Source organism: Polistes canadensis, unplaced genomic scaffold, assembly GCF_001313835.1.
Source record: "Polistes canadensis isolate GaletaPanama2010 unplaced genomic scaffold, ASM131383v1 scaffold_36, whole genome shotgun sequence".
Classification (NCBI taxonomy): Eukaryota; Metazoa; Arthropoda; class Insecta; order Hymenoptera; family Vespidae; genus Polistes; species Polistes canadensis.
Genome location: NW_014569583.1, coordinates 1019636 through 1045451, shown reverse-complemented (window position 1 = coordinate 1045451; position 25816 = coordinate 1019636). Strand labels below are relative to the sequence as shown.

The 25816-nt window shown below is 33.3% G+C and overlaps 3 protein-coding genes across 4 annotated transcripts in view; 1 reads left to right on the top strand and 2 right to left on the bottom strand.

Moving 5' to 3' along the window:
* Window positions 1-6625: 6625 nt before the first annotated feature.
* On the bottom strand, window positions 6626-8234 carry LOC106784505 (cytochrome b-c1 complex subunit Rieske, mitochondrial-like). The gene is made up of 4 exons (XM_014744120.1): window positions 7924-8234; window positions 7534-7686; window positions 7288-7465; window positions 6626-7153 (listed from the first exon to the last, which is right to left on the bottom strand). Exons 1-4 carry the CDS (start codon window positions 8129-8131, stop codon window positions 6868-6870), a joined length of 825 nt encoding a protein of 274 aa, XP_014599606.1. The 5' UTR covers window positions 8132-8234; the 3' UTR covers window positions 6626-6867.
* Window positions 8235-10100: 1866 nt separating this feature from the next.
* Window positions 10101-11459, top strand: LOC106784482 (coiled-coil domain-containing protein 43). The gene is made up of 3 exons (XM_014744069.1): window positions 10101-10338; window positions 10755-11137; window positions 11213-11459. The coding sequence occupies exons 1-3, from the start codon at window positions 10174-10176 to the stop codon at window positions 11283-11285; spliced, it is 621 nt and encodes a 206-aa protein (XP_014599555.1). The 5' UTR covers window positions 10101-10173; the 3' UTR covers window positions 11286-11459.
* A 5756-nt stretch (window positions 11460-17215) lies between these two features.
* Window positions 17216-25816, bottom strand: part of LOC106784481 (probable serine/threonine-protein kinase dyrk2) — a 98165-nt gene continuing 89564 nt past the window's right edge. Inside the window, exons 3-11 of one of the 2 annotated variants that reach the window (XM_014744068.1) lie at window positions 21516-21612; window positions 21099-21315; window positions 20904-21002; window positions 20653-20811; window positions 20433-20571; window positions 19908-20223; window positions 19494-19623; window positions 19025-19176; window positions 18781-18926 (exon numbers count right to left, since the gene is read on the bottom strand). In XM_014744068.1, the coding sequence (XP_014599554.1) occupies window positions 18865-18926; window positions 19025-19176; window positions 19494-19623; window positions 19908-20223; window positions 20433-20571; window positions 20653-20811; window positions 20904-21002; window positions 21099-21315; window positions 21516-21612 (1371 nt within the window). In that variant the 3' untranslated portion in view covers window positions 18781-18864. Of the gene's footprint in view, window positions 19177-19493; window positions 19624-19907; window positions 20224-20432; window positions 20572-20652; window positions 20812-20903; window positions 21003-21098; window positions 21316-21515; window positions 21613-25816 lie in introns of both variants that reach the window. The other variant, XM_014744067.1, reaches the window with a different exon arrangement.

Below are 25816 nucleotides of genomic sequence, written 5' to 3'. Positions count from 1 at the left end.
TCTCTCTTTCTCTCTCTCTCTCTCTCTCTCTCTCTCTCTCTCTCTCTTTCGCTCTCTCCCTCTTCCCTCTCTTTCACTTTCGTTGACACTGTTGATCGTACTATATCTCACACTTTCCTTCTCAATCTTACGGTTGATTATAAGACTATCCGAAACTACCACCCACACGCTTTCAAACGACTATTTTATTACAACTACCATTACATTACGTCACTTTCGCCAGTCTCGAAGCTCCTTCTATCTCGACTTCGATTTCGAACGTCCTATCGACCTCCAAACCTTGACGTGACTTTCCGTGCGTACACGTTCCACGCATCCCCTACGTCGCCACCCTCCGGCAAACCAGCAACCAGGCTCTTGCCTCGATATCGGCAAGGATCTTTAAAGTCGATATTTCTCTATGCTTTAACCTCTACGCACCACCTACTTTATTCTTCTTCTTAGATTCTCAATGGAATAAAGATACGTATATACATTTATGTATATATATAAATACAAATATATATTTTTATTAATTTTCATTATTTATTAATTTTATTTTATATATATATATAATATAAAGGGTGTTAAGTTTCTTCGTAATTATTCTACGTTCAAAAATAAGACACAAAAATAGAATGTGTTATAATACAAAAATAGATCATTTAAAGATTTATTCAAAAGTTATAATATAAATTGTAAAACTGTTTAAATGTGTTCTTCGAAAACGACGTTGTTTACTATCTTCGAGTGATTCAACGTATTCTTATACCTGACCAACTTAATAGATTTTTATTTGTTTATTTGGAAGAAACTAAAATAAGAAGTTTATGCAACTGAGATAGCTAGATTTGATGTTATGGTAGAACGAATTAACGATGCAGCGGGAGAAATTAATAGAAATCTACGAGAAAATCGTCATATTAGAAACAATAAACCACAACGACGTCAAACTTGTATTCGCGTAGGCGGGCAACATTTTGAACAATACATTTAAATAGTTTTACAATTTATATTATAACTTTTGAATGAAGCTTTTAAATATAATCCTATATTTATACAACATTTCTTTTTTATTTTTTAGAGTAAAATACGTTATGTATAATGTTTTTATGAAAAAAAAAAAACCTTAGACACCTTGTATGCATAAAACGTCAAATATTCTCGTAAGATATTAACATTTCGATAACATTTCGTTTGTATTTTGATACGCAGGATAAAAAAGAAAGAAATCGATTAGTTTGAAAGAAAAACAAATGGGGTTGCATTAAAGAATAAAGTACAATTACAACTGACGGGTGCATCGGTGCATCCGTACAAAAAATAAAGCCATTGGAATTTAAAACATATTATGCCATATGATGTTTTGCTCTGTCAAATTTCTTTTTCCTTCTATTTTTACTTAAAAAAGAGCAATAACACGTCCCAGTTCTCAAAATTACCTTGTATATATATACGTATTCATTGAAATTCAACTATTATCCTCGTAGATAATTCGATTTAAAAATATCTGGAGATAATTAATAATAACGATTAGGGAAAAAAGAAGAAGAAGAAAAAGAAGAAAAAAAAAACAACGACAAGAAGAGATGTTTCTGGTTATTTTCTTCAAAATATTATAATTCACTAAAAATGAAGTTTTCGATGTAGTTGTTATTAACGAGAATGACGAGGTTATATTCTGCCGTTGGATCGAATCGAGGGAAAGAAAAGCGTGAAAGAGAGGGGTGGTCGATCACAGACGCGGACGATCCTCCATTTAAATAATTCAATGGACAAACGAAAGAGAACGAGTTGGTATGCTCTCGACGCGGTGTTGTATCTTCGCGAACGATCGATGTCATGGGGGGTGGGGGAGGGCTCGAAGGGGAAGGGGGAGGACAGAAAACAGGAGAGTAGGTGAGGGTGGAGGATACGCGGTTCGTTGGAACACATATATACGCACATATACACGCGTATATATGTATATGTATATATATAAGGATGAAGTAGACGAAATTACTCCATTTTGTGCCGGCTACGTGGGAATTAGCCCTTTATCCGCTTATGTATCTTGATTTATGCGCCGTGTACTGCCGATGATACGATCTTCGACTAGTTCACTTCGCTATCACAACAATTGGACTCAATATTGCGAAATGAATGTCACGTGACGAGCGCGTTAATGACATTGTTGAAAATGTATGAAAAACTTTTGTTGTACAGGGTGATCATTTAAACTGGGACAAGGTGTTGCTCGTTATTAAATAAAAGTTGAAACAAATCACATATGGCATAATAACATTTTAACTTCTTATTTTTCTTATGCGAATGCACCGATGCTACATGACGGATGCTGCAATTGCAGATTACTCTCTTTGATTTCTTTTTCTATGTTAAACAATTGATTCCTTTTTTTATCCTGAATAGAAAAATACAAGCCAATGTTTAATCGAGAAATGTCGATATCTTTAAAGACGTAGGATAAAGAAAAAAGAAAAATAGTGTTGGATTAAAATAATAAAGTGCAATTGCAGTTGGTAGGTTGCATAGGTGCATCCATAGAAAAAGTTATAACGTATTATGCCATATGACATTTTTCTCTATCATTTTCTTTCTATTTGTAATTAATAAAGAGCAATATAACTTTGCAGTCCCAGTTGTAAAAATCATTTTTGTATGTTTCGAAACTACGATTTGAATCGTTAGAAAATATTTCTATACCGCGCGCACAAGGATAATAAAGGAAAATCGAAATTATTTTTTTTTTTTTCTCTGTTGAAACGATTAGTATTACGTCGTTGTATGACGTCTTCGAGGAATCATCGATTAGGGAGTTAAGAAAAAATTGGCGTAAACATGGACGTTGTGGAAAAACGAAGGAAGGAAGGAAGGAAGGAAGAAAAATAAAAAGAGAGAGAAAAAAAAATTGGGGTGGTGGTGGTGGTGGGGGAGGGGGAGGGGGCTTAAAAGAAAAAGTAAAAAAAGAAAAATAAAAGAAAAATATTGGAAAGAAGGAGAAAGTGAAGCTCTCGCGAGTAGGTAGCAGAAGGTCGAGGAGCTTTTACGGCGAACCAGGAGCGGAAAAGGGTGTGCTGCTGCGCGTGCCGGTATATACCCAAAAAGGGAGAAGGAAAGAGAGAAAGAGATAGAGAGAGGGCTAGCGCAAAGATGCAACGCGCACATCTATTGATTCTCTCTTAGCCGGTGAAGGTCTCTTCGTGCGTGTGTCCTATTCGCTTTTCCCGCCACACGCACAAACGCAATTTACGCGCGCGCGCGCGCGTACAACACACTACACCACACACGTGCGTAGAGTACTTGTGTCCGAAAACTCGAGTATACCATCCATCCATCCATCTCTCTTCTACTTTTACTTCTATGTATTCTACTCGGTCATATGCATAACACAAAAGCGAAATCCGACAGGCTCAAACTAAAAGAAGAAGAAGAAGAAGAAGAGAGCTCGAACTGGATTCTGCAACGTCCCTTCCGTGCATTCCACCAACTGCGAACTTCCTCGCTTGCTTTCTTTTCTTGGCTGCATAAAGAATTAGAAGCATGAACGAAAAAAAAAAAAAAAAGAAGATGGAGAAACATTTACACGTGCAAGCGTTCGCGCGAGGAAATATTATATCCTCCTTCCTTATGAATAAATTGCGATCACTTCTTTCTCTCTCTCTCTCTCTCTCTCTTTCTTTCTCTTTCTCCTCTGTATTATTGCACTTTTATTGCGTTATATCGAAAGATCGATCCTTGCGAAGGACCTAGTAATAACATCTCTTGTGAAAAATATATCTCTATCGATTTTCTACAAAATAATTCGATATTTCCGTGTCCTACGATATATTCATCCATAACTTTACACTTGCTCGTTATCTTTATCTAATATTTAAATTTACGATACTCGATATAATGATATATAGAGAAGATAATTATTAATTGCGCAAGTTATTTAAGAATAGAAACGAACAACACAACTATTGTCACAAAAAATGTCTTTGTTATCTTACCCGAGATCTCTCAATGCAATGACGATTCTAATTTCTTCTTCTTCTTCTTCTTCTACTTTTCTTTCTATCCTCGTTCTTAACAACAATAAGAATACTTAGCACCGACACACGATTCGTTTCGGTTTCAAAACTAAGAAGAAATTTATGTCTCTTTCTTTTTATTAATTATGAAAGTCAAATAGAATTTTACCTTTGAAAGACTGAAAGATGCGTATAAAGAGATACCGTAATCTCTACTGCCGAGTAGAAAGATGCAAACTCTGTTTGGTATGTATGTCTCTCTAAAAGTCATTCGGGGAACGTGCACAAGGATATATATACATAACACGCATTTAGTATATAAATACACCACCGGTGTTGTATGTATTTACTACAACATATAACGCGTTTGTCGGAATGTCATCGTTAGAAGCTAGAAGAACGGTCGAATCCTTAAATACGATTTTGAAGCTTCAACGTTCGCGATATGATAAACACAAGCTTTGTCATTCCGAGAAAGAAAAAAAAAAGAAAAAAGAGAAAGAGAGAGAGAGCGAGAGAAAGAGAGAAAGAGAAGGACGATGAGAAATAATTCTCATGATATTTCACGTAATACCTATTTAATGATATTTATTTCAATAGGAAATAAGGGACTCTATGAATTTCTACTTTTTTCTACCAATTCTACGAACAGAACGCAAAAATATCTCTCCTCTTTCTTTCTCTTAATCATTATTACTTATTCGTAAAATTAGACAAAAAAAACATGTAACGTTCGTAAATTTGAAATATTATATAATATATTATTATATATATATATATATTATCTCGTGTTAATATATATATTATACATAGGATAATGTGTTTTTAGAATTAGATTTCTAATTTTGAAACATTTCAAATTAACAACATTCCGTTCGGTTATCTTTGACCTCATCGCATGTTTTTTTTTCGTTGCTTGTGGTCTTTTTTATTTTTATTTTATTTAATACAAAACGAATAATGACTAACAACATTTTTCTCGAACAACGATAATTATTTACATGTCAAACCAAGACGAAAGATAAAGTTTTAATTACAAAAGTGCATTTTCGAATAAATATTTATGCGATATATATTAACATTCTACGTTCCTTTTGTTCCATTTGTATAACTTACATATTTCCATTTCTACACGTGTACGCTTAAATTACTCGTATTTTTATTCAATAATCAATGTAATTCTAACGAATATTTATTATACATTTTCAGGAAAATAAATTGAAGTATATGCAAAACGTAAAATTTATGCGGAATAATAATTAAAATATTTTTTCATTGGTTACTAAGTGAATTAAAATGATAACTACCAAACACCGGATCTAATCAAGTGCACGTCCATTTTCTTTTTTTTTCCTCGACGAATTAAAATATGATTAAAAAATAATATTTGTGAAAAACAGGAAATGCGTTTTTTCTTATAACTCTAAAAGAATTGAAAATATTTCATTTGTTATTCTTTCGATACATAGGTGCATTATTGCATGTTCGTTCACGGCATAGTATGCATGTGCATATATGCACATATGTGTGCATATATATTAAGAATATTGATGACAGGCGCTCTTATATCTATTACGTCAAAGGAATAATACACGAGTCTATACACACACACATACGTATAAATGTTGAAGTTTAGGAAGAAACGCGGGCTCATCGCACTTTCGAATCTCGAAAGCGCGGATTTAGGTCGTAGGAAGCTACTCATCGGTGACAGCCTAAATTTTATGAACAACTGTCAAACGAAACAGACCGGCAAATATCAAAGGATAGCAAGTGGAAGTACATTTAAAATTCGAACTATAAAATTGATAGAATACAAAATAGTAGCATATACATATATACATATAAATATGTATATATATATATTTATATATAAGTTAAGTAGGAGACTTACGAAAAGTTGGTGGCAGCTTCTTTCATTCGTCCTTCCACCTCTTCTCACGTAACCCTTAGCTCCTTTCTTCCACTCGAAATCTCGAGCTCACTTCTTAACCCTTTCACGACGTACCGCGACCCGTTGACAAGAAGAAACGTGGGAACGATGCATCGTAATTCTCCCTTTTCCCTCCTATCTTTCTCTCACCCTTTCGCTAATATGTATCATTTATTTCGAAACGTCATAGAAAAAGCGGCAAGCTCGAGGTTTCATTTAAATCGAAACTTTCTTTGATAACGCGTGACTTGTCGAAAAAGAATTTTGACGGAGCGACTAATTCAATTCTTATCACCGTCCGTACGCTGCCAGCAGCGAGGGAAACTGAAAAACGATGGATTGGGAGCCTCGTGGACGCCCCTTGTCACATACGCCGAAAGGACAAGCATGTTTCTCCTTAAGAACGTTCGCAGCGCTATCTTGCGGAAGCAGGAACTATTTTGATGTATAAACTCGCGACGCGGGTTTTTTTGGACAGTCTTCTGAGGGAAGTTCTTTCTTCTAACAATGTTAGTTTATTTATTTCTCAATGAAATCAAACTTTTTGTATAATACTTTACAGGTATATATTTCATTTCTTTTTACCTATCGAATGTTACAATGAACGTTCATTCCTCCGGCAGCAAGCCACTCGGTTCTTCTTCTTGTAAATAGATCTTTTACCAAATTTATAAATAATATTAAATCGACGAATTATATGTGAACGATTAACCTCTACATGTCTTCTTTTCTTTTTTATTATAGAGTTTGTACAACTTTAATATTATACACGTAAAGTGTTTCTGTTAATACACTTGGGCATTTCATAATATATGAAATGTCACTATACGTATTTAATAAATCATTATTAATTCATTATATCCTATTCTTAGGAAAAGAATTCAATTTGCTGAATATTCTATTAAATATTTTCGATTTATTACTACACAGACCGAACCATCATTAACCGATAGTTACTATGTTTTCTTTGAAAGTGTATTGTGGAACCTCAAGATTTAAAGGAGCAGGACCCTTTCTGATTCTACCACTGGCATCATAATGAGAACCATGGCATGGACAATAATAACCACCAAAATCTCCGGCATTGGGAATAGGTATACAACCCAAATGCGTGCACACACCGATAACAATTAGCCATTCTGGTTTCTGTGTCCTATCAGTATCATGTTGCGGATGACGAAGAGAGGCTACATCAACTTTAGCTTCTTTAGAGATTTCAGCTTGCGTTCTAAGAAATGGAAAATTTTAAAAACCGCCTATGTTTTATATGATATACTTATTTATACGATATTACCAATACATTAAACAAAAGACTTGAATAATGTACGCATATGTAAAAATGTATCTATACAAGTGTCATACCTGTGCCTGATAAATATAGGCTTGCCACGCCATTTAAATGCTACATTCTTTCCTTCCGGTATATCATCAAGATTTACTTCGATCTTTGCCAATGCCAATACATCAGCACCTGCACTCATCGTCATCACAATATCATAGACTATTGTTTTAGTGGAATAAACAGCAGCCAAACTAGTACCTACAAATCAAATGAAATAATGTAAAAATTATTCTATCATATATTCTAAATGAATAAAATGGTTCTACCTGCTGTTAAGAGATAAGAAAATGATTTTCTCGAGGCAGCACTTTCACGACTATCTACATTTGGATCTTTAACATCATCTCTGCGATACGCAGTAAAATCTGGAACTCGAATGTCAGAGTGAGCTCCACGAGTCTGATGTATTCGCGTGGGAGCTGTAAAAGAAATATAAATTTAATATATTTATAAATGTGTGCAAGAGGAACCACAAACAAACTGTATAAAAATAAAACCCTCTTTTCATATTTGCTTCATTATCTATAGAAATAAATCTATATGTACAAGTTAAAGTACAATACTGCAATGATTATATAATCAAATGAAAAAGTTCAATTTATCAATGAATTTGGAAAATCACAATTCACGCATAGACGAAATGCATCAGTACCTACCTGAAATACTTGAGCTCACTCTAACAACTCCAGAAATAATGTTCTGTTGTAAAGTATCATTGACCATAGGCGTGACGGGACTTAGGACGACAATTGCTGGTCTTTGAACTTTACCAGTCGGTGCTACCGCTCTTGCTCCATTTGAAACAACTGTCACCGTCGATTTCAAATACGGTGAAATATTTGCAGATCTCGCGATCACATTCATTTTTACGCGAAGACAATTCGCTAAAATAACCAGTCAAATACGTTGCAGAATGCGAGCAGACTGACGAAGGTAGCCTACTAAAACAGATGGCGCTGTGATCTGCCAAAAGTATGATCTAAAAGTAGACATTACATAAAATAACCTAATTATTTTCTTTTAATATTTTTTAAACAATATTATTTATCTCAAATAATTCTTTTTTTCATGGAAATAAAATTTCATTAATTTCATATATTGCACGATCTTGTATTATATAAAAAATATAAAAATAAATTATAATTATGTATATCTGATTGTTCGATTTACGAACACGACAAACTTTGCCAATATGTATTTATTGAAATAAATAAAAAAAATTATGTATTGATTTTTATCGAACGCGTTCTTCGTTTGCTAAAAGTAAGATTTCATAATAATATCTTTGCACAATTGTTTCTAGTAATCTATTTAAAGCAGTTCATAGATAGTATTTTTTTCTATTTCATAACTTTTAATTCAAGGCGGGTGAAATAGAATTTAGTTTTCTTTCTTGTCGTCGTTGTTGATGTTGTCATAATCAAGTTAAAAAATAAATTCCATTTTAATCGACTATCAGTAAGATAGTTTCTTGTCTTACCGACTGTCAAAAAAACATTTTACCAATCATAAAATCGTAGGAACGCTGCTAAGGAACCTTAACAGCAGAAAAAAATGAATAAGTGCTCTTATTTGCACACTATTTGCTCAACTTTATTGTATCAAATATTTTTTATTTATCGTTAATTAGTTGAAAATAATTATTACACTTTGAATAATTATGAAATGGCGACGTCATGACTGGGAGATATGTTATACGCATGTGCAACCACAAAGTCAAGGCGCAAGCACACTTAGAAAAAAATGAGAGTAAAGTTGGTATACCTACAGGGTATATATTTAAAATTGATTTCCAAAGTAACAACCTATAAGGTAGTGAAAAGAAATAAGTTAATTGTTCATAATGTATAAACAATAGGTAAATATTTTCATTTTTTCATTTTTTTCTGCTGTTGCGGTTCTATGCCAACTTTTTTGTGGTGAAGTATATGGAAACTCACAAGTCCCCTTTTTTATCTACCCAGCATCATTTTTGTTACCATTGGGACCACCATTGGACGATAATATGTACTTAATGCGATGACTGTACAATACTATTAAAGAATACAATATTCTTTTATAGTATATGTAGTATAGTTATATTGTGTAAGAAAATTTAAAATAATTATATTTAATTTTTAGTATCTAAATACGTTTGTGCCTTCAGAGATGCGTTTTTTATACATATATATTTTAAAAAGTAGAAGAAAATTAAAAAACGAGTAGATGATAAATTTAACGATGATCACCTGTAACCAAAAGAAAACTACATTAATCATACAATCAAGTGATACAATAGCCTAACATACAAATCGTCCAGTTCGCAGAGATGCACTTTTCAACTGAATTTTTTATTTATTTTTATTAAATCTCTATTTACTGTTCTAATGAAATTAAATTTAAACGCGTGATTTTACATTTACATTAAGGGTTATGAAATAGAAAGAAATACTATCTATGAACTGCTTTAAATAGATTACTAGAAACAATTGTACAAGGATATGAAATCTTACTTTTAGCAAACGAAGAACGCGTTCGATAAAAATCAATACATAATCTTTTTATTTATTTCAATAAATACATATTGGCAAAGTTTGTCGTGTTCGTAAATCGAACACAATTAGATATGCATAATTATAATTTATTTTTATATTTTTTATATAATAAAAGACCGTGCAATATATGAAATTAATGAAATTTTATTTTCACGAAAAAAAAGAATGATTAGAGATAAGTAATATTGTTTAATAAATAATAAAAATAAAAATGTAGTTATTTAACCGCTCCTGCGCAGTGATGAATTTAAGGGTAAAATTTTACTTAAGTAAATAAAAACTTGATAATTAATGTCTACTGAAATCGTTGCAAGTAAATTTGTCGCTATCTACCGGATTATTACCAATCAGAGGTGTCGGAAAACGCCGAACATGGCGGTCGCAACGAATTCGTTTGATACCTGGTTAAACACAAAATTACAAGAATTAAATACGGACGAGGGTGTTTTCGGATCGTACATTAAAGGAATATTGGAAGGAGATGAAACGGAGGATGAAAAAATCGAGGCGCTTGAAAGCATACTTGCGGGCATAACGGTGAGGACGACACGGATTGTAAGGTTAGAATGTGCTTGGTGTTAGTAGATGAGAAAAGTTAGCCGGTCAAAAATAGCAGAAGCTATGTTTTTATATGGTGCTTAAGCATGTACATTCTTAAAGAAATTATTAGCATAAGTTTTCGTTTTATATGACAAAATGATGTTCTCAGAATGATCCTGTGAGAGTATTTCCTATTTTGTTTATTCCTTAATGCATTAGTAATAACATATATTTATATATATATATATATATATTTTTTTTTTTTACATATTTTATGTGAGAGTACGAATGCATATGTGATAATTATCCACGCTTATGGAATGAAATCTGAAAGTGTTATTGATCCATTTTAACTAAGCGTTAATGTTTAAGCGTTATAAGGGGATAAAGATTTTGAAATCTTTCCTTTATAGGAAGATAATATAAGCAAGCATGTCACTGAAATCTTAAGCGCTTGGGCAGAATGGTTACCAAAAGAGGCAGTTGCCAGTCCTAATGTTCCAGCAGAAGATGTTGATGTCAGATTGGCACGTATGTTGGAGTCGCAGAGTCTTCCGACTACAACGCAAAAAAGTTATACAGAGGAAGAAAGACGAATACGTGAAGCTATATTAGCACAGTACAGTCAGATGTCTGATGAAGAGGATAGCGAGGGAGACGGGGAAGAAGAAGGTGGAAAAGAAATTGGTATAGAGAAGAATTTGAATGCTGCTAATATAGTGCAACAACTAAAAGAAAGGCGAGAGAAAGCCAAGTTAGAAAGTCAAAAAAAGAAAGAAAAAGATAAGGAAGATAGGTAAGCTTTTTAAATTTCGTGTTTCATTATGCAATTGCGACAAAAAAGTATAATTAATATTTCTTTACATTACAGAGAGAAACAGAAGCAATTAAAAGATGAAAAGAAAGAGAAGCGCAAGACACAGAAGGGTGAGAGAAGGAGGTAGCACCGTTGTGAAGGAATCGTATTATATCTTTCTCATTTTTAAATAATTGAATCCCATTACAAGCTGATTTACTTACCTATATATTTTCTTTTGCATGCAAAAATTTCTCATTCATTAATAATATTTCGTTTAGTATTATCGAAAAGATTATACGCGCACGATTTTTTAAACGAATTATCTGATGTTTCTTCGTTAAATTATACGTACTTCAATTTTTTTGTGGTATAACAGTAAATCTTCTCGTATCTTTGGTTTTACTAATGTACTTTATCTTTCGTTGTAATCTCTCTATTTATTTTTTTTTATTTTTTTAGTTTCTTTTTAACGTCGTCATTCGTCGTATTCCGTGATTTGATTTAAAAGATTATATTCGAGCATAATTGTGTTAAATCTTATAGTTACAAATCGTTTCAATATATATATATATATATTTACCAGCTTAGTATATCGTTTTTTTTTCTCTGATTAAATGAATCACGTATTTAATATTGATATGTTAAATAAACTGTTTTAATCGCTATAGAGAAATTTATTTTGGAATGATATCTTTTGGAAATCATCACCAATAATTGGGACCAAATAATGATTCCTCCTCCATTCGCTATAATTTTCTTTATTAGTATATATTTACACACAAGATACTAAGTCGAAACCGAGTCATCTTGGTATTGCATTAATAATGAAAGACAAACGCAGTAAGATAAGAACAAACGAACAAATGATACAAAAGATGATGATGCTTCAGTATCGTATCATTACATATACTTTTCTTTATACTAATGTCATTATCATAATCGTTTATCGTTAGCAATTCTCTCTTGTTTGCTAATAATTAAAGATTGCAGGCATAAATTGACGATTTCGCTCTTGCACACGACGGTTTTACGCGTAACACAAGGGACCCTCCGTTGTTTTAACGCGAAAATTACAAATCATCGTGTAATCGTCTTTTACAACTTTCTTTCTCTTCCTTTTTCTCTTTCTCTCTCTCTCTCTTCCCCTCTCTTCCTATCTTTCTTTCTTCCTCTCTTTTCTTTTTTTCAATTTTTCAACATTTTCGTCGACATGAACGAAAAAGATCAAAAGAAAAAGAAGGGTTGGTTGATTATTGAACAACGATTGTCGACAAATATGAAGAACGAAGGACAACCCAATAAAAATTGATTTGACATCCATAAGAAAGAAAAAGAGAGAGAGATAGAGAGTATAAGAGAGAAAGAAAGAAAGAAAAGAGAGACAAACGATCCGTAATCCTTCCTTTGATTTCTTTTCGTTATTTCGTCTTTGATTAAGGATTGGATAAATGTTCATTTATTTGAAAGTTCAAAGACAGAACGACTCGTATAAGAGGGATACTGATATTATTCTACGCGACGCTCTTTTTCTAATAAAGAATAAGATGAAATAAGCTTCGTTAAATACGCGCAAATTTAAAATGGCGTATAACTACCACCTATGATTGTCCTTCTACTCTCGGCGATGCACTACTACTAATATGTAAGTGAAATGAGAGATGATGTTCCACAATGCGTCGCGCGTTTATGTTCTTTCTTTTAGTAAGAATCGGTTTTAGCGAATAATCGACGTAGAAAAAGAGAAAAAGAGGGAAAGAGATAGATAGAGAGAAAGAAAGAGAGAGAGAGAGAGAGAGAGAGAAAGAGAGAGAGAGAGAGAGAGAGAAGGATAAAAAGAGAGAGATCAAAGTTGGAAGGAAATAGTCTAGTATATTTATTCGCCAGACGATGATCGTTCCATATTTTCTTTTCTCTTTTACCTATTTTCTTCTTTAAAACGTGTCACGCGTACAAGTTTTACTAACTAATTTTAAAGTCGATAAATCTATACACGTTGTTAACTCGATAATTAGTTTTACAATCTGATTTTTGTTTCTTCTTCTTCTTTTTAGATATACGCTACTAGTAGTAGAGCCTTTTACACGCACGCGCATGCACACTCTCTCGCACGCTGGAGGGTTTTTATTTTTCTTCGTTTCTTTTTTTTTTCTTATTATTTTTTTTTTTTTTTTTTTTTACATATTCATTCGTTAAAAAAAGAAAAAAACAAATATATCATCTCTCTAAGATCATGCGTTCATTCCCCTTTAAACTTGGATCACATATTTAGTTTTATAATGTCCAGGACTAGACTGCAATCGAGCTTTTTTCGTCCGCCATTTTTTTTTTTATTTTTTTTTTTAATTCTCTTTGCGCGGGTCGATAAAAGTATTTAAGTATTTATTTATTTCGATCTTATGAACAATCTTGATCGGATAAGAAAAGATGGAAAAAAGTTTACTCTCTCTCTCTCTCTTTCTCCCAAACTCCCTCCCCATCCCCTTTTTTTCTCTTTCTCTCTTTCTCTTTTTATTCTTCCTTCATTACACGTTTTTTCTTTCGTCTATGAAATCGGGATCGATATATCATTATCGAATTCATTTTCATAATCCTTTTCTTTTCGGATTTACGCACGGCGGATATACACGTATGACTGTTTGCGAATGCGTTTTTTTTCGATGCAGAAGATTATACAACAGTGTCACCTATACACATACAATTTGATCCCGCTGTATATAATAATGAACACAACTAAAAACTTAGGGCTGTACAATTAAACAGTATTCTTTTTTTCTTTTTTTTTTCTTCTTCTTTTTTTTTTGTTCTCTTGTTTAGGGTACCCCCGAGTTTTTATGGGGTTGTTATATTACTTAATGCACTATTATTTCTATGTTAATTACTATATTTAACTCGTTTTTTTTTTTTGTTTGCGTGATTTCTCTTAATACATACTCGTATATAATATGTATATGCAAAGTAAATACGTGCACAAGTATGTGTATAATATATATCTATGGATATATATTATATATACATGTATGCGTAAATATGATTCATTCTTTCAACCTTTTTTTCTTTTTCTTCCCCTTTCTTTCTCTCTCTCTCTCTCTCTCTCTCTCTCTCTCTCTCTCTCTCTTTCTTTCTCTCTCTCTCTCTCTCTCTCTCTCTTTCTCTTCCTTTCTTTCTCTCTTTCTTTCGGTCTTCTGTATTCTCTCTTTTTCATGTACACACACTTACACACATCACACATTCTACTTTCAGGCACCTGTTTATTCACACATATTACTAAAACGTTATTTTATACAGAGTTTGATATCTCCTTTACTGTATATTATACTCGGTTTCTTTTTTTTTCTCTCTCGATTTTCTTCTTATATAATCACTATGAACGTTAAACTTACAACTCCCTCCTCCCTCTCTTCGTTCGAGTTCATCGAACCCTATCTCGCGAAAAGATGATATTCATTATTTCTTTATTTTTCTCCCCCTTTTTCTTCCCTTTCCTTGTTTAGATATTTCGCGAACGGCAAATTGAAGAACACTGTGATAGAATTTAATTCGATAGAACATAGAATTTTAATTAGGCGTTATAATAGACAGCAACACGATAAACAATGTCCGACAGTTTTGTTGTAGTTGTTGGTTTCTCTTCCCGAATATGTAAGTATATTAATATTCCCGGTGTATCATCGACGTTTCAATTTATATTTTTTTTCTATACACACAAAAAAAAAAAAATAAATTATTCTAATTCTTTTCAATTTTTTTCGACGAACGCGGCTATTTTCGAAAAGACATTTTTAGATACGCGATAAGTGTTTTCAAAAAAAAAAAAGAAAGAGAGAAAAAAAGATTCCTTGTGTCGTTGATACGAAATTTAATTACGAATAAAGAAAAGAATTGGCCTTAATCGGGGCAACAACAAAAAAATGGCAAACAAAAACGACACGGAATAATAATTAGAATAGTTATAAGCTAAACATGAATCTTTTAATTGGTGATACGAAGAAACACGATTTAAAAGTCCTAGAAGATCCGCGAACGCGTCGTGTGTTGTTTATATGTATGTATGTATATGTATATGTATATGTATATGTATAAATACGCGATGAGAGAACGACGCTAATTTGATTGTTGGATGAAATTGTATACAATCGGTCAGTCTTGTCGCAAGTACTTTTTGTTGTTTTACGTTTAAACCATACGCGAGTTTTTATTGTTACGATCACTTACTTATCTATTTTTTGTCTCTTCTCATTCAAATGGACACTCGAACAAGATAGATGGTGGTCCACGAGAATTTAATAAACTAATGATCTCAGTCGAGAAAGGATATTACACGAATTGATCACTCATTAACGTCTAATACATCCCCTCTTTGAAGCCGATTAAGAAGGGGTTTTAGGAAGTTAAAAGGGGAAGCTGATTGATAATTGGCAAATCAAATATATATCGTATGGACTGGTTTTCCTAGCGTGCTGATATTTGACGAAGCTTATTATTTTCTATAAGCCTTTTAAATTGGACCAAAACGGATATAATTAGTCCGACTAATATATCTGTATGAATTATGAAAATGGATACGTGAACGATTGAACGAGATGATTGATAAATTTTCGTATTAATTCAAATCTAAACGATCAAATTAAATGGAAAAGAGATATATGAATAAAAGATACAAGGAAGAGAAATTATTAATGAAATTTTCGATTCGTTCAAGTCTAGATTGAATTGACCAAATTTTTTTCGTTGCGAATTATAACGGTAAATATTAAAGCTCGGATATATATATACTACGATCTTTCGTTATTTGACGAATTTCATTAAAATTGGCGCATCATCTAAACGACGTGTAAGTTAGACCAAATTCAAATCACCTTCTGTAAAAATTCATTCCGCGTTCTTAAAAGACGAGTGTTCCCTGGATATTTTTCATTGATTTTTGCGCTAACATTTCAAGAAGTTGGATTTCGATGATGTATAATTTCAGTGAATTAAAGTACGATCTATGAAAAGTGGTGATATATATATATATCGCTTTTTACATAAAGATATTGGTGTAATTAACGTATGACTGATAATATCGTAATCGTACGATCAATGATGATAATAATATAATAATAGTAATAATACATATATAATATTAATATTAATTGTAATAAAAGTAAGGATAGTAGTGATGATGATGATAATAATAATAATTATAATCATAATAATAGTTATTATAATAATAATCATAATAATAATAACAATAATAATAATAAAAAAAAGAAGCATTATCGATATATAAAGACGAATTCATATGATGTGGAAATTTTCAGTGAAATTGGCATTTTACGTAGTCGATTACGCAAGCAAATCGCATGCTACTCAGGAATATAATATCGCAGACTTAATTAAAAGCTGTACAATCCTACAAGATAATATTAAAATCTTCATCAATGTTAATCACACCTCTCTCTCTTTCTCTCTTTCTCTCTCTCTTTCTCTCTTTTTTCCTCTCTCCCTTTCACACATTAATCATGTAATTATAATCTTGTAGCGATATTTTGTTTTTGCAATACTCATTAGAAAGAAAACATTAGTGATTAATAGTAATGAAATTATTAACGATCGTTATTATTTCTTAATACCAGAGATCTAAATAAGACAGTGGTAGTTTAATATCACAATAAGACTACACAGGCCTCGCGAAACTGGGGCACACTTCGTTTCTTTTTTTCTTTACTTTACTTTACTTTTTTTCTTCTTTTCTTTTTCTTTTTCTTTTTTAAGGGTTGCTCCTTACAAATTCTCATTATTATTATTATTGATCAAGATTTTTATCTCAGCCGTTTTTTGATGGCCGCGAGATAATATCTCTCAGATCTTTTCTCAACGTGACGACAAAAAAAAAAAAAATAATCGAAAGATAAAAAAAAAGGAGCGACATTTTTTGAAACACGTTGATTAACGCTTTTCTTTATCCTCCTTTTTATCTTTTTTTCTTTTTTGTCACCGTCGTAAACAATTATCTACTATAAGTAATGAACAAAAAAATCCATTCGACACACTACACGGACGATATCTTTAAATTATAATAGAATATTATATTTCTTTTTTTTTTTTTTTTTTTAAGCTCGCCCATTGCGATCGCTTAAAAGGAAACAATAATAATTAATATCTGGTTAAGATTATCGATTAGCGCGACATTCAGATTCTACTATAATTGTTTTGTCAATGATTGTCGCGCGATGATCATCGACGAAACACCATTCTCTCTCATTTTATGTAATACATCTTCGAGAACAAAACATTGATCACACACGGAATAATTTTTTCACGATTATAACGATCTACCACCACGACACTACGACGGATGATATACGATTTCTATGAGAAATCTCATTCGATATTTTGACGCGTCAAAAATTTGCCGTTAAATATAAATACATTAACTCGAACGAGGGGGAGGGGCGGGGGGATTTAACACGGCTTTTGTTTCGTTAAAAAAGAGAAAACACAATTTGGATACTAGAGTGACAACAAACTTTACGCCATTATAATTTAAAGTTTTCAACCGTGTCTTGCAAGCGATGATTCTAATAACGGACATATCCCATGTATTCTGCTACGATCAAACCAAACCAAAAGTCTGGACGTGCGATCTCGATCTCGTATAGCTCGATATTAGGGGAGGTGGAGGGGGGGGTTGGGTTGGGTTGGTGGAAGGGCTGAGAATTAAATCGATAATATCTTTTAAGCCCTTTTGGCATCGAGAACGTGTCAAGCGTTTACACGGGGCCAGCCATTTCTAATCGCATCATGTGCTGATCCTTCGCTCTCATCGCGTATTCAAATTCCTAACATTTCTATACGGCAACGTTTGATTTTATCGAAAACGATTCATATTTTTCCTCTATATTGCTCTTAGAAAATTGGAAAGCGTACTTGGCTTTTAAAATCGAGAAAAAAAGAATACTTTCCCTCTCGTTATCGATTGTTGCTCATGATTTAATTGATTAACGCGCTGTTTTCTAGGCGCTTTAATGAGATCTCTCGTTCTCTGAGTCGCTAAAAACTCTATTCTTTAGAATGAACAACAACTCTTTATAAATTGACCTGGGCTTTTTGAATCGATTTCTTCTTCATTAGCTTGCACAAAAGTACTACAACAAACACTCTATTGAGTAACATTCTACTCGATTATTATATATCAATAAAGCTTCTTCTTCTGCTTCTTCCTGCTTCTTCCTTCTTCTTCCTTCTTCTTCATCCTTCTATTATTATTCCGTGTACGCTATCCAGAATGTTGCTTTTCTTAGATCCCAAAAAAAAAAATACACAGCTGATAGAAGCTAAGAAAATAATAAATCTGGCAGCAGGGTATCGATCAACAACCACAACAAGATCGATCCCTCCCTCCAATCGTTCGATCTAAAAAATATAGGAATATAACGCAGAGAACGAACTCGTAACGGAATAGACACGACGTTTAAAAGTGGCTAGCGTAAACCCGACTTCACAATATCGGTGGTAGGAACGTTCCGGAGTCGTCGAGATTCGGGTCCAGGCTAGAGACAATGTCACCGGTCGAGGCGTGCCTGGACGTCGTTGTTTGTTGAGCGCTACTTGCCAATGCATGACTACTTGCGCTACCATTTAATTTGCTCTTAACGACAAGACTGCTGCTACTCTTGGAATTGTCCGTAGTCGCGGCACCCCCGCTCTTAGAGTTCTCCGACCCGCCGACCCTCTTCATGTGTTTATCGTGCTTGAGGTAGAGAGCGAGAAGACTGTAGGGAGCGTATTCCATGTTTGAAGGTAACTGCAACGATTCGCTAACCGTCAGACGTGTTACAGTTTGCGCGTGAGATGATTGAGTCGTTTCGACTACCGCTGCCGTAGTAGCGTTGCTGTTGTTACCGTTGTTACCGTTGTTCGCGTTCACCGTTGTTGTTGACGACGTCATAGTCGACGACGACGACGACGAAGAGGAACTTGCGTTAACCAATGAAGAACTCAGCCACTCGTGACGCACTGCTTCTTCGGGAGTCATGCGCTTCTTCGGATCCCACCTAAGATTTTATCAAAATAAAACAAACGTTTTTCTCTTTACGTTTCTTTTAATTATTATTATTATTATTATTATTCTATTTTTTCTTTTTTTTTTTTTTTAATCATCAACGCGACAAGTCGTTACTATTATCAAAATATCATTGAAAAAGTTAATGTAAGTAATATATACTTGAAGTATTTTCTATGGTATCATTCTAAATTTAAACTATTTTTTCATTAGATTATCGGTTGCGTAGAACACGAGTTATAACAAACATATATATATATAGATAGTATAAATCCAATTTAACGCTACGAACTTTGTACAACAACTTACTCGAGACATCTGCTAACGAAGTCGACGAATTGTACATCGGTACATCGAAGAACCATTGTTAGACTTTTACTGCCAGCCCATCTCTTTTTCCCTTTGCTATTTGCAACGTATCGTGGAATACCTTTTTGATCTGTAATATAAGCAATTTTTCTTTTTTTTTCCTGTTTTTTTTCTATCGATTGCACCATATCCATGCACCCACCCCCACGCTCGTTCTTGCTTTTCTTTTCCTTTATTTTTTTTTTCTCTTTCATTAATTGCATATCATGCACACCCGTTCTTGTTTTTTTTTTGTCTTTTTTAAAAGTTGAACTTTTTATCCGAATTTTGTATCGGTTTCCATTTGACACGAGAGAATGAAAATTTGACAGAAAAAAAAAAAGAAAATCTCGAAAAGACAGTTTTGATATTTACCGAAAAAGAGTCTGCGACGCGAAGCGTGATTGATGATGTGTTCTGGAGGAACTCCTAGTACTTCCATGATGCACGCGAGCTGTTCTATCTCGTCCTCACCAGGAAACAAAGGATATCCCGTGTAAAGTTCAGCCAAAATACAGCCAAAGCTCCACATATCGATCGCTTTGCCGTAGGGAAGACCGAGAATCACCTCTGGACTTCTATAAAACCTCGATTGAATGTACGTATATACACGTTGATGGCTGTAGCAGGAAGAGCCAAAGTCTATCACTTTGAGGGAACTGCTACCTCGTTGTTTTAAAAGTACGTTCTCCTGTGAACAATTATTTTCTTTCAAAAATACGTTCTCCCTGTGAATACAATCAACTTATTTCTAAATTACTTTAACCTGTAAACAATTAATTTCATTCATATTTAAATCATTTTAGGCTAATACGAATATTCGTAACGTGTATTAACGCAAACACTGTTCTCTGACAAAATTATTGATATTACTAATATGTATTAAAAGAAAATAATTACCGGCTTTAAATCACAGTGAATGATATTTTCTCGATAAAGTAGTCTAAGACAATTTATCAGACAATTGGCGAATCGTCGTACTAGGCTTAGGGTGAATCCTTGATAATTGTTCTTTTTGATTAGCTCGTACAGGTTCAAACTGTAAAAATACAAAAATTAGATTGAATTTTGTATCTCGACATTTTAAATGGAATTAAATTTATCTTCGTCGCATATTAACCTCATTAACTCGAAACTGATGCACAAATGGTTCCTGAAATAAAAATATTCTAACATGTGTATCACATTGTGCGATGCGTCGGCATCCAGATCCTTCTTTTTCAGATGTTCTAAGATTCTAACTTCGATCAGTGCTTGATGATGGAATCTCTTTTTGTTTCTACGGAAAATATATGTACGTATGTATTAGTAATGATAAAATAAACAAGAACAAATGCATAGTTTGAATAAAAATGTGAGTATACTAAATACCTGATGATTTTGATTGCAATGTGTTGACCTGTCTTATGATCGAATACTCGAATCACTTGACCAAAACTACCCTTTCCAATAACTTCTAATATCTCGTATCTGCATAATAAATAAAAAAAAATGTTTACATAAAAAAATCGAAAGATTTTTTTTGTATACATCGAAAATTATCGAGATCAACAAATTTTACGTTACCTGTAAGAAATGTGATCATGCAGGACTTTGTTGTAGCTACCGTTTTCGTCGTCGTAACCGCCGTTTTGGGATGCACCTTCCTCACCGTGAATTTTATTCGCCGACAAACCCAAATACCAAATTTCAGAATACTTTTCTATCTCAGCGCGTTCGAATTCCGGAAGTCGATATCCATAATACTTCAGAGCTTCCTGAGGTGTCATGGGCAACTTGCCGGCTGATTTGTTGGAATCAAAAAGGAAAAAAAAAACAAGAAACATTAAGTAACTTTCACTTTCAATATTTTTAAATTAAACGAATGCGAAAGAAAAGGGGGAAAAACAAAAAAAAATAAAAATAAATTATTCGTTTATCGAGAATTGTTTAATTAAATACTAATGGGGAGGGAGGGAGGACGGGAGGAAATTATTTACGTACGATAAACTTCATGAATGTTGTTGCTGGTTGAATTGTTAGCATTCTTGGCGTTCGATTTATCCACCCGCGTGGGTTTCGTATTGAAGAACGACGGTTTCTGAAACAGAGAAACATAAACGTACCGTCGTTAATTAAATGCACCGCTATGTTTGCTCGAGCGAAAATAAAACAGGCGACTGCTCTTGGGTATATAAGAAAGCTGCCGTTACTTTCTCTGCAAATAACCAGATTAAAATGCGTAAAAGCCTAATCATTCGACGAACGAACGAACGAACGAACGAATTACATCGACTGTTGTTAATTCCAGAGGTATACCTTTGTCAAAGATTGATAATGACTCGAGGAAAAAAGAATAGTACGATTAAATATAAGATTTATATTCGAATGCGTGTAAAAAAAAGGTTTTTTGTACGAAGGGATTTGTTAAAAAAAAAAAACAAAAAGAAGAAAAAGTTATTAATGTTATCTCGACCAAAAAAAAAAACCTTTCAGCTTCGAGCACCGGCAGTGTAACTTTCAGATTTATTTACCCTCAAGAGCAATGGAACCAACGTTTTCGGTGCAGTATTTTACAATCACCGAGTTTCTCGAGGGAAAGTGGGGGAAGAAAGGGAAGAAGATAGAAAGAGAGAAAGAGGGTTGAAAGAGCTCGCGTGTATTTGTTAGCCACGATAAATTTCAGCTGAAGGGTCAACGTTAATCTTTCGAAAGAAGTTTAGGCCTTTAACGTTTCATCCGCTCGAAAGATCGTAAATCCTTCCTATCCAATTCTGATATCATTGCAATAACTGATGTTTCCTAGATTGACTCTGAGGTGTCTCGCGTTCGAATAGAATATAGATTTTCGTTAAAGTAATTCTTTATTTAATAAGTAAAATTGGTATATATTTAATAAATAAGTATCGTAGGGAATTTGGTCATTAAAAAGAACTAGAACTTAGTTTTGATTAATTGGACGTGTTTCGTCTCTTTATTATTTAATCTTATCCAATGATCATCGCAAAATTTCAATAAACGAAACATTTCAATTTTAAAGTATATATCAATGATTGATGTGTATAGATGTGAGCATCGTAAACATTCGAAAGCGGAAACTAAACGTATAGGATATATTTTAAACAGAAGCCACTGTGTGTCTGGCGAGTAAACGTAAATCACGCGAAAGGAAATAAATGATAAAAAGGAAAAAGTTACTTCGAAAAGATTCGTCGGAGTTTCTCGAAAGTAGAGTTGCATTTGAGAAAGTGGGACGGATCGAAGAAGGCGGACATCTGCCCGGCCTGGATGACCGACCCTTTTATTCTTCTTCTTCCTCTTTTTCTTCGTCGTCATCATCATCATCATCATCATCATCGTCGTCGTCATTTTTCTTCCTTTTTTTTTTCCGAAAGAGTTTAATGACACGAAAACGGACGCGAAGTACTTCTCTCGATTATATTTTTACTTTTTAAAACGATACAAAATGTTCCTTAGATTACACCACCACCTTTGCCTTCTTCTTCTTCTTTTCTTTTTATATGTATTTAATTCTTTTTTTTTTTCATAGAGAAGAGAAGTAAGCAAGCAAGCAAGCAAGGAAAAGGGTAGTCACCGACAGTCCGGCATCGTTGGGCACAGGAACGTTATTTGAATGATAATTAAACTGCGTACCCTTTTCGTAGTTCTTTGAAATTACATGTATTCACGTTAGAAAGAAAGAGAGAAAGAGAGAGAAGAAAGATATTTGTCCGATAGGATTACTTATAAACTCGTATATTTTGTTAAACGATATTAATATTTATACTTCACGGAAAATGGCTTTTTTATGTTTCAATAATTAAGGTAGTAATAAAAAATGACTATATAAATATACATGTAGTATACTGTTTAAGTTACGAGTTATGTGATTTTTTTCTAATACCATTATTTGTCTCTCTCTCTCTCTTCTTTTCTATCTACTTTTCTTTTATTATTTTTTTTTTCCATTCTCGAATGAATAAACTAATGGATTTTATTTTTGAATAAATATAATTATATAAATATTTTAAACGTATCGTTTTTCAACGATACGTAACATATCAGGGATATTCTAGATAATTATGATTGAGAACGCATCAATCAATGCGACATTATTTTGAAGCCTTCGACAAAAGCCAACGCATTTGTATAGTACATAAGCTTAACATAATAGAGCTAGAGAAGTCTGTAATTACGTTGCTTATTATTAGGCTAATAATACTAGATTAAAAAACGAGAAAAAAAAAAAAAAAAAAGAAATAGAAGATATATTGCTAATAGATGACGTTCACTGTGTCATAATTATCGAGCTAGTATGGAATGGTGTCTATCTACGGGCATGATATTTGCGTTGGTTGGATTCAAAGTGGTACACACCAAGTATTAAGTAGGCTTCTTCTTTCAATTTAAAAGCTTTGAATCATTCTTTACGAGGGTCGTAAAATATCAAACCAGATTATAAATTTTGTTTGTGCGAGAAAGTTTAACGCGCGTATGCTTAAAAATATTTTTTTTTTTTTTTTATTCTGTAAAAGGAAAATATAAGATAGATAAAGAAAGAGAAAGATATAGAGATAGAGAGAGAGAGAGAGAGAGAGAGAGAGAGAGAGAGAGAGAGAGAGAGAGAGACAGATTTATGTTTGTCAAAACAGTTGAGAGAGTGTTTTACTGAGAAGTTGGAAATTAAAATTTTTTTTTTTTTACATACAAATAGAGACTTTATCTATGATCGAGTAATAACGACTCATTATTTTTCACGTTTTAACAAGCGGTCCAACGTAAAAAGGTTCTTCATCTTACTTAACAATTAGATCTTTATCGTCAAATTTTGTAGATATTATCGAAGTGGATAGGGGAACGCGCTTTCTTTTTATTTTCTTTTTTTTTTTTTTTTCGGTTTTCTTTTTCGTCGTCGTCGCAGATGTTTGTCTCACACATCAGAGACCAAGAAACCGTCAACTACCGAGGTTGGCGCCAATTGATTGGGGTTAAAGACAATTAAGGCCAGACGAATGTTGGCATAAATTTCTATCAAGGGGTCAAAGATATAATAAACGAGTATTCTCACGAGTCACGATCGAACGCGTCCCTTTTCTTCTCGAAGAAGAAAAAAAAAACAAAAGAAAAAGATAAAAAGGATTGAATAAAAAACAAAAACAAAAAGGAATCGATTTCTTTTCAATCTCAAATATTAACTGAATATCAACGAGCAATAACTGGTTAGTAGGGTCGGGGGGACAAACGTTCGTCGTTCAAAAAAAGAAATTAGGATCTAACCAAAATGGCATAATAAACATATTACATGAAAGACAACAGAAGTAGGAGAATATAAAAAATAAAAAAAAAAAAACGAAGATTTAGAATAGTACTTTCAGAAACTTGAGATATTCTTTAGTAGTGGTAGGTAGGTAATGAAAAATTATGATCAACCACCCATCGTATATCTCGTGAATAGCACTCTTATTCATAAAAATTTGCACCAAAAGGGGGAACCGGATAATAATAGAATAAAAATGAAATGAAAGGAAAAGAAAACGAAAGAAAGAAAGAAAGTAGGGATAAACGTGGAAAAGAAAAATAATAATATCGAGAGCGAGTTACGAGGAATACGTAGTTTACTTGCAACTGCACTGTGTGCTGCACCGGACGAGGCGGAGAGAGGGATTTCTTCATCCTCTTTTTTTCTTCTTCTTCTTCTTCGTTCGAGACCAGTCACCTCCGCCACCCCCTCTTTCCCCCCTTTCGCGAAGCACCCTGACCAAGCGACATTGTTGAACGCGTTTAACGCGCTCATAAATAACGACGAGCAGCACGCGATAGAACCTCTTTTGCGAGCATCACAAACACACACACACACACAGGTACATATACATATATATAAGGGTATATACTAACGAGAGAATGAGCCAAGGCAACTCGCATAACGAATTCGAATATATATATATGTAGTATAAACCTGTATGAGTATAAGTACGTGTATTCGAGCCTTGAAACACGAAAATCCTGAGACACGAGATCAGAAACGAGTCTCCTTCATCGACGTTGATTAGGCTAACGCGCTTGGGACCCGTTTTCGGTTTGGTGCAGCAGCAGCTGTTGTGTTCTTGCCTGCCTCGAGCTAAAAATTCTCGTTTCTTGGATATTAATTGGTCGAAGGAAAAACGATAGTTTTTAAATCTCATGGATAGCTCATCATCATCATCATCATTATCATCATCATCATCATCATCATCATCATCGTCGGGACGGTTTCTTGCTTTTATGTTGGAAATTTATTTTTTAGTAAATAACAAATTAATACATTA

What these genes read in the sequence shown, in the direction of transcription:
- LOC106784505 (XM_014744120.1), bottom strand. Translation starts at nt 8,131, where the DNA reads ATGAATGTGATCGCGAGATCTGCAAATATTTCACCGTATTTGAAATCG. An exon ending in TTCTTATCTCTTAACAGCAG is followed by an intron (nt 7,466 to 7,533) that starts GTAGAACCATTT and finishes TTTGATTTGTAG; the next exon opens with GTACTAGTTTGGCTGCTGTT. An exon ending in CCTATATTTATCAGGCACAG is followed by an intron (nt 7,154 to 7,287) that starts GTATGACACTTG and finishes TCCATTTCTTAG; the next exon opens with AACGCAAGCTGAAATCTCTA.
- LOC106784482 (XM_014744069.1), top strand. Translation starts at nt 10,174, where the DNA reads ATGGCGGTCGCAACGAATTCGTTTGATACCTGGTTAAACACAAAATTA. An exon ending in GCATACTTGCGGGCATAACG is followed by an intron (nt 10,339 to 10,754) that starts GTGAGGACGACA and finishes TTTCCTTTATAG; the next exon opens with GAAGATAATATAAGCAAGCA. An exon ending in GAAAAAGATAAGGAAGATAG is followed by an intron (nt 11,138 to 11,212) that starts GTAAGCTTTTTA and finishes TTTACATTACAG; the next exon opens with AGAGAAACAGAAGCAATTAA.